The sequence below is a fragment of the Protopterus annectens genome, chromosome 6.part0 (genome assembly GCF_019279795.1).
Source record: "Protopterus annectens isolate FY-2018-M chromosome 6.part0, PAN1.0, whole genome shotgun sequence".
Classification (NCBI taxonomy): Eukaryota; Metazoa; Chordata; order Ceratodontiformes; family Protopteridae; genus Protopterus; species Protopterus annectens.
Genome location: NC_056737.1, coordinates 914,779,968 through 914,789,542, shown reverse-complemented (window position 1 = coordinate 914,789,542; position 9,575 = coordinate 914,779,968). Strand labels below are relative to the sequence as shown.

Genomic DNA, 9,575 nt, shown 5'->3' with positions numbered 1-9,575 from the left:
CAGTGTACTAGCTGAACAACATGTCACACCTCCTTGTCATTTCCCTTACCCACCTGAAGTTGGCAGTGTACTATCTGAACAACACGTTACACCTGCTTGTCATTTCCCTAACCCTTCTGTTGTTGGCAGTGTACTATCTGAACATGTTACACCTGCTTGTCATTTCCCTAACCCTCCTGATGGTGGCAGTGTACTATCTGAACAACATGTTACACCTGCTTGGCATTTCCCTAACCCACCTGATGGTGTCAGTGTACTATCTGAACAATACATTACACCTGCTTGTCATTTCCCTTACCCACCTGAAGTTGGCAGTGTACTATCTGAACAACATGTCACACCTGCTTGTCATTTTCCTAACCCTCCTGATGTTGGAAGTGTACTATCTGAACAACACGTTACACCTGCTTGTTATTTCCCTAACACACCTGAAGTTGGCAGTGTACTATCTGAACAACACATTACACCTGCTTGTCATTTCCCTTACCCACCTGAAGTTGGCAGTGTAGTATTTGAAATGACTACACTTGTCAATGAAGAACTAATGGATTTGGGGGACAAACTGACTCCTTGATGATGAAAAATGTATGATAGCTGTTATGGCAGTAGTGACTGATATTTTCTGCTGCTGTACATAGTTTTGTATACAGTAAATGTTATGCAGTCTCATAAAAATGCAGAGATGATCAATATATTGATTGTATTTCATCTGATAACACCGGTTTTAAATACTTAATATTATTTATAAAGCTTATACATAATTCACATAGCTGAACAGGAGGGATGTAATGTATACAGCAATGAGTACCCCTTTATTATAAGATTAAAGCTGCTTGCTACTTGACACATGGTTCTTTCTTATTAGTTGCTGCAATGATAATACAAAGTGCAGACGTGGTCAAACTGGCTCTTCTGTCTCTATTGTTTCACCTGAAGTGGACATCTAGGAAGCACTTAACCTATACATGACCAATATCTTTTGGTGTTTCTGTCTAATGTTATAGACCAGTTTGTAGACAACTATGAATGATGCTGCATGAAGATTGTACATGGTTGATGAAGGTATGATGTTCTGATATTAGGTCTTTCATATGGATATTTTATTAAAAACATGAGTACTTACTGTTAGAACTCTGCATCATTTTTAGGCAACTCAGAACAGGAGAACATGTTTCGCAGGTGATCATGTTTTTTCTGGCTTGTTTAAATGACACAGTGGAAAATCCATGGATATATTTTCACTTGAACAATGGAAAAAGTGAAAGGTCACAGGATGACTTCTAAATGCCATTATAATTTCCTTCATTTGACAAACTTTAAGCAGATGCAAAAGCTATATACTGAGGCAGTTTTCTGGAACTTCTGCCCTTTAAGGTATGTGTATGTGTAACTGTACCATTGCCATTGACAGATATAAATAGCTAAGTGATAATTGCAATGGCATGAATAAACAGAAACGAGAAATATTCATCCCCTTTCTGATATGCATGCAATGCTGATCATTCTATTCTGTTGACCTGTATGATCAAATCATTGGAGGTATTAGAAATGAACCAGGGATGTTGTTTTTTAAAGTAGAAAATTCCTTGACTAAACATTGTTAAGTTTTAAACTTCCATTAATTAACTACACAACATGGTCAATCATTAACTGAAACGATGTGACACCTTTCAATACCCCTTCTTTAAGGTTACGCAGCCTCAGAAATCCAAAACTAGACAGCAAGAAACAAATATCACAATTTCCCAACCTGTCAAAAATGAAATAAAATGGTTTATTTAATGGGATGATTAAAAAAATGATAAAGTAGCACTGAAAGTAAAGGGAAGCAGTAACACAGAGTGATCACTTATAAGTGTTATAAATGATGTAGTGAAGATATAGTTGCTTTATGTCATTCTGAAAAAAATATATATTTCCCATTGGTTTTCATCCCACCTGTGTGGATTTATATATATATATATATATATATATATATATATATATATATATATATATATATATATATATAGGTCTACTTATGTTCATACAAATTACAATTTATTGAAGAACAGAAGTATAAATCCAATTTTGTAAAAGTGCATTTAAGCAAAAATTCACTTTTGTGAATCACACTTCACTAATGCACGGTACAGTAGGGATAAGGGAATATACCCTTTTCCCCACTGTAGTACAATGTCAGAGTTAGTATATTTAAGTGGCAGGGGTGTGGGAGGCTGTGGGAGGTGCAGGGGGTCTTGCACCCCCTGCAAAAATGTGTTTGTAGTGTGTTATATCTGGTGATTGGTGCATTGGTGAACTGTGATTTGTGAAAGTGCATTTTCACTTAAATGCACTTTCGCAGAATTGGCTTAGTACTTATGTTCTTTGAAAAATTGTATACATATATATATATATATATATATATATATATATATATATATATACCTGTCTTATTTTTGGTATTTATGAATGTATGAATTTATGTATGCATATGTTTATTTGCATATTTATATGTGTATTTATTTTCTCATTATTATGCAGATGAGTAAACTTATAAATAATTTTGTCTGACTTTCCAGCCAGTGATTTGAATAATCTGTCCAGCACCTTAATTCCATTCAGAATAAGTAACTCTGTTAATAGGAAAGCCAAGGATAATCATGTGTAAAGTCAAAATGAAGATAGAAGATAATATAACATGCATATGGAATGCATCTTCTTACAATAAATCTCTCTTCATTGGTTCATAGGCAAGTATTAGGCTAGCTTTCTTGTGAGCCATTTTAAACATAGTCAATTTCCCTTTCAGAGATGAGAATCTGACCTTATACTTTGTGTCTGTACACCTTAATCAATATGCCAGCCCTTTTTTATAAAATGCAGACTTGCATTTATCCAAGTCTCTGACTTCTATAAACTGAAATGTAAATGGCAGCATCCTTAAAAGTCCTGACAGTTATCCTAAAAGGTATGAAATGTCATGACACCCACATGGACACCCACATCTACAATGGTGCCTGGAGAGAAGATTTTCATTCCTAACTACAAATATTGATCTTTAAGGATGAAACAAAGCCCCTTCCCAAAAGATAACCTATGGCCTGATTCTCATATTGGAATTGGTGGTACTGATTTGTTTCTGGTGAGAAAAGAAGCCAATGAGCATTGTATCTCACCTGAGTGAAGCTGTGATGAGAACATAAAGTAACTCCAGGAGTATCTGATTTGCAACTCTGGGGGCAGTGTTTGTCACTGCAAGCTAGATGTCCTGTGTACATCTAGGTACTGGTGAAATTACAGTGGTGCTTTTACAAGAAAAAGATTAACTCACGGTGTCTGTGGCTATACAGGGCACTGCCAAACAGTTAAGGAGAAATTAATAAGTAGACCCTGATGATTTATGGATGATGTATTTAGGCAGATGTTATGAAGTTAGAAGCAAATTAAGCAGTACCCTGAGGCACTTAAATGTAACTTCTAAACCCCAAAGACATCCTAGACAAAATACACATAACAAACACCCACAGCAACGCCAAATATGCTCTTTCAAAGCAACACTCACATTAACACATACAGCCACATTTCATGGAGCCTCCACTTCTAAGCCAATAAGGCAAGCCACCACAGAATCCACCATTCTAATCCTTTTAGATACACTGATATCCCTCTCACCAGGATGAGTAAGGAGAAAGTCACTTGCTTATCAGGGGCCAAGATCCTCCACATTACACATGCACTCAGGTTACTGGACCACAAGTACCAGTATAACTCAGTCATAGTCCATGTGGGTATAATTGACTTGAGATGTACCTCCCTAGACTATATGAAGAGAGACATTATGGAGCTCTTGGAATATGTGTCACAGGCTGGAATGAGCCTAGCACTGAGTAGCATTTTACCTTCTCCAAAGATGATGCCACAATAAGAACAAAAGATGACTGACTTTAATAACTGGCTTAGTTTCTGATGTCATTCTTAGGGGGTGCAATATTTGACAGCATGGAAGGAGATGATCAATAGACCATGCTGCTTTACCAGGGATGGGCTGTACCTCTCCCCTCTAGGCTTTCAAATATTAGCTCAAATATTGCTCTCCTCCATAGTGCCCCTTTTAGGCAATGCCAAAATGAAAGTACTTCTTGCATAGCAAAACAAAACCAAGAAATTCTAAAGCTGTTACTGCTCAATACTAGGAATCTAAAAAAAACTCCACTCCCAAGAAGTTCTCTTCACCCTAGAGAATGCTGACATCTGTGCGGTCACAGAAACATGGTTTAAAGCCATGGAGAGCACACCAACAATGCAAGGTTATAACGCCTTCCACACATTTAGGCCAGCTACTTCACAGACAAGGACTAAAGGTGGAGGTGTCTCCATTTACATCTATAATATACTTCAAAGCTGGTCAAACAGGACAATACACTTGAGATGCTCCATGTTCAAATCACCATAGGCAAAATCCAATACCACTTCCTTGCAAGCTATAGGTCCCCCTCTCTGATCCAGGAAACCCATACCATGTATTTAAACTTATTAGAAACACTAACCATCCAACCCAATACCATATTCATAGGCGACTAATATTACCCCACTATTAACTGGGAATCCTATATGACACCAAACATACAGGCATAGAGATTTCTGGATTTTGTAAACAGAAACTCCCTGAACAGGATAGTCAATACACCAACCAGGGGTGCAGCCATACTGGATCTGGTCCTCACTAATATGAGAGAAAATGGTCTCCCCAGCTAACCCTGCAATATTCAGGTACTACTGTAATGCTAACTTCCTACTATTAAGTGATAATCTGGCACCATTCCAAGCCCCCGTAAACCATAAGAACACTGCTGCCTACACAGAACTGTTCAAAGAAACCCTATGCAAGCATGTCAATAGCTGCATTGAAGCACCTGTACCCACCAGCAAGAAGTTCAAAACTAACTCAAAAAACAAGATACCATGGTGGAATCACAACATCAATAGGCTGTATAATACAATTTATTTTATTTATTTATTTATTTGCAGTTGGTTTACCAGGATAGTCTATTGGGCCAAAATGAACCCGTTTCCAATGGAGTCCTGGGGAGAAAAGCTCCAGACAATATAGATTACAGTAGGTATTAGACATACTTAAACATTAAAATCACAGTAGACAAATACAAATGCAATGCACAACAACTACAATTAATGTAAGTGTTAAAAAACTGATGGCAGATTATAAGGGATTATACATAAATTCAAAATTCTACTAGTTATTTCATAAAGAGAGTTCAACATATGAGAGTGTAGAGTATTCTTACATATTCAGTAGTAATAAACAGGGAAGTGGGAGTTATGGATAATGAGAGAGAGAAATCAAGGGTGTAAGCAGGAGTCAGAGGAAATGGGTATATTCAGTGTAGTTAAGTAGGGTGGGAGCAAGAGCATTCCCACTGGGAAAGTAGATGTGAATGAAGAGATTTTTTGAACATAAAATGTTTAGAGGTAGTACGGATAGATGGAGGTAGAGAGTTCTAGAGGCGAGCTAACCCATGTGAGAGAAGATATTTGCCAGGTGGACAGGTTGGTTTGTACACTTCTAATAGATTTTGGTTATTGGACCTTAATATTCTATCAGGTATGTCCATTTTAAACACAGAAGAGAGGGAGAGACAGAGGGAGGGGTTGAAAATAAGTTTATGAGCAAGGGATAGTGGTGTATAGGTGAGCTGATGGGGTAGTTCTAGCCATTTTAGCTGTTGGAGAGAGGAGCAATGGTGGGTGTAAGACTTTTGGTTGGTAGCAAACTTGGCGATTTTATTGTAGCAGGAGGAAAGTTGTTTTTTCAGGGAGATTTGTAGATTAGTTAGAAGTGGAGCTCCATATAGAAGGGAGGGAATAAGAAAGGAAGTAGAGAGAGTGATTTTAGTGGCAGTTGTAAGGTAGTGGTTTTGTCGATAGAGCATCTCTAGTTTTTGATGTTTTTTTTTAATATTTAGTTGTAGGTGGGAGTTGAATTTTAGTTGGTTATCAATCTGGACTCCAAGTAATTTGGTCTCTGTCACTAGTTCCAGAGGAGTGTTATACTCACTAGTAATAGAGAATGAGTTGAGTCTAGCAATCATCTGCAAGGAAGAAAATTGTGTTAAAAATTAGGAGGTGTAGCAGCCATCAGGATAAAAGCACTTTCATCAAACTAAACAAACAACTCAGAGGACAAATAAAGTCTACCAAGGCCAAATTTTAAGTAAATTTGGCATCCCAGGCTAAGGACAAACACAAGGCGTTCTTTAGCTATGTCCACAACCTCAAAAGAAATACACAATTGTGTGCAGAGCTTATTGTAAATGCAGCCACTTATACTGAGCCAGAAGATATCTCATCCTGGCTGAAAAATTCAGCTCCAACTTTACCCCCCCCCCCTATCAACCTTCCCTCAGGAAATGCCATGAAATATATCTCCGACTGCAATCACTAGGGAACAGGTCCTTAATGCTCTCTCTAAGGCCAAGAACACTGCATCAACAGGCCCAGACAATATCCTAGGATATCTTCTAAATAGCATGAAACATGATCTATCAGGCCCTCTGGAATTTCTTTTTAACTATAACATCCAAAGAGGCTTCGTGCCTCATTAATGGAGGAAAGCAACAGGCATCCCTACTCACAAAGGTAGGTCATCTACAGACCCTGGAAACTACACCCCATAAATCTCACTTGTCTCATATACAAAGCCATGGAAAGAATTATCATGGAAATGAACAATAATGACATAGGAAACCTCCAGACACCGGACTCAACCCAATTTGGTTTCATCAAGGGGAGGTCATGCCTACTCAACCTGGTAGACTTCTTTGAGAAGGTCACCAAAGCAATGGATGAGGGCAAAATGGTTCATGCTGCCTAAATTGATCTGGCCAAGACATTTAACACAATACCCCATTCAGGTATTGTTGACAAACTCAAATTATTAGGTACAAACCCTTATGTAACCCAGTGGATAGCCAGCTGGCTGATTGACAGGACCCAGGAAGTTAGAATTGGGGAGTCCACCTCTACAAACAGGTCAGTCACAAATGGAGTCCCTCGGGGATCAGTCCAGGGACCACTCCTTTCTAAGCCTTTACTTCTAGAAGCTAAGGTCAATGTCAATGGCCTCTGACTGACTAAATTTGCAGGTGATTACCATGACCTCTAAATGACTAAATTTGCAGATGATTGCAAATTAGGAGCTGTTGTTGAATCCCACACCAGCAGAAAATGTTCTCCCGGAAGCACTGACACAGACAAGCAGCTAGTGCCAAGAGCCATGGACTAAAACTAAATATCAAGAAATGCATAACAGTGTCCTTCCAGAAGTCATCCGCTCCTGTTAACTATCATACTGACAATACACACCAAGAGCTGACCATGTAGTCAGGGACTTGGGGACATACATAGGCAGTAATCTAGCTTTTGACCATCATGTGTCTACAGGGGTGAGGAAATAATATGGCATCTAGGTCCAAGAAAGTCATTGTTTCACTCTATTTGGCATTCATCAAACCTATCATTGAGTACAATGCCCCCTTTGGTATATACCTAACCAAGCATATCCAACAACTGGAATGTCCACAGAAGTGAAGTTACTCACTAAAAGAATACAGGTCATAAGTAACATGTCCTATGCAGACCACCTCAAAGCTCTATCCCTATATTCTGTCTACTACAGGCTGTTGAGGGGAGATCTATTCCTGGCATACAAGCATTGATAGACCCCACTCGGATGGACTTCCTGCATGTCCATAAGCCAAACAGCACCAGTATTACCTGTTCTAAAATCTTAAACCTTGCCAGTGATATAAATAGGACCTTCTGGAGGGACAGGTATGTATCCCAGAGGCTACCCCTTCTCTGGAAAGGTTTTCCCATCCAAGTGAATCAAAGTTCCTCCCTAACCCAATTCATGTGTAACTTGGACATTTGGATGGGGAACAGGAAATTCATCCCTGGTTTAGCATCTATTCCTCTGGTAGACACAGGCTTCATCTCCCAGGACCCTGGTTGTAAAGGTTTCACCTCCCAAGCTACTGCTTAAACTTAATAATGGTATGGGAATTTGTCAGAGATTTGTTGTGCATGGCTAGGCCTAAAAAGGCCCATGTGGTTGTTAGCCTAGAAAACACCTATGAACCTATTAATGCAGTTTTAATCAGTCTGGACAAGCAACTGCATGATGTAAGGAAAGTACCTGAAAGTCTAATGGTTGTAGCCCCAACCAGCCAAGCATTGGTTGCACATGCTCCATACTGATACCCATCAAATTTCACTTTGAGGCAGTAACTGGCACAACTACCACATACCTGCTTAACCAGCCAGCACCATTTCAGTCACATACATTTTCCTAGACCATAAGCAATCACAGAAACTAGGCGGTCAGACAGTTATAACCTCCACTGTGCTTGAAAGATACTGAGCAAGACACTGTAGATAGCCATCTACTACAGCAAAACATTTCACAGTATTATCCTTGCAGAAGTGGGGATCTCAGTTTATTGACTGATTGATTGATTGATTGATTGATTGATTGATTGATTGATTGATTGATTTTGACCGTGGTGCCGGGGAACAAACTAACAATATTCAGTAAGCCTTCAGTCCACATTTACTGACAAATGACATTTTTTGACAAGGATGAGCCATGATTTTTTCACTTTGAATTTTAATATTTCAATATGAGATATCAGTTTAGCAAAATATCACAAAATACAATGGTAATAATTATGCTTAATAACTGATTGTGTATTTTAGACAGCAATACACATTATAATAAATGTGAGTAGCATGTTGTTTGCTTTCTTATACCACAGAAAGAAATGCATTCAATATGTTCTCAAATATCAGTATAATCATCTGTGACATAAATGGAAATTTACAACTTTTTATGTAGCCTGGTTGTCAATAATAAGTTGCAATAAAAGTGTGTATAGTTATTCTCTGTTTCTGCATAGGCATCAGTTGATACAATACATAAACATGATTACAGGGTTTATTTACCCAACCCAGATGCAACATTTCCTTAAAAAGTATTGCAGATTGTTTTTATTTTATTTTAAGACTTTTCCTTATTTTACTCTTTGTTTAATTCTGCAAACTACTCCATCACGTGGTTTCAGACTTCCTATATCCATGATTTCATATGACTGGTTAGAAACATACTCAAACTCAAATCGTTGCAGCAGTTTAGCCAAAACCAACTTTGCTTCCATCTATGACAAACACAAAAACAAAAACAAATACCATTATCAATATTAATGTAAAAGAATACTAGTTGACATGAACCAATACAACCAACATAAAAAAATAAAATTCCTTCATGTCAGCCAGCAACTGCTTCAATCTTCTTCTATAAACTTTTGAAAGTTTATTTGAATTTGGTAGAGAACCTTTCAAATGGACTGCTTAATTTCTGATGTTCAGTTTTAAAACTATCCATAACAGAAAAGGTACAACAATATTAATTGTGAGCTTCCAGTAATTCTGAAAGCACAACATAGTTTGATCTAGTAAACAACTGAGCACATTCCCGCAACTCCACTTGATGAACCAGTTAGGGTCCAGTTTGAGGAAAG

The 9,575-nt window shown here is 38.0% G+C and overlaps 1 protein-coding gene across 1 annotated transcript in view; it reads right to left on the bottom strand.

Moving 5' to 3' along the window:
- Window positions 1–8,639: 8,639 nt before the first annotated feature.
- The window catches only part of LOC122804603 (cholesterol 24-hydroxylase-like), a 515,734-nt gene continuing 514,798 nt past the window's right edge, over window positions 8,640–9,575 (bottom strand). The window contains exon 15 of the mRNA XM_044074565.1: window positions 8,640–9,212. Coding sequence (XP_043930500.1) covers window positions 9,069–9,212 — 144 coding nt within the window. The 3' untranslated portion in view covers window positions 8,640–9,068. The remainder of the gene's footprint in view (window positions 9,213–9,575) is intronic.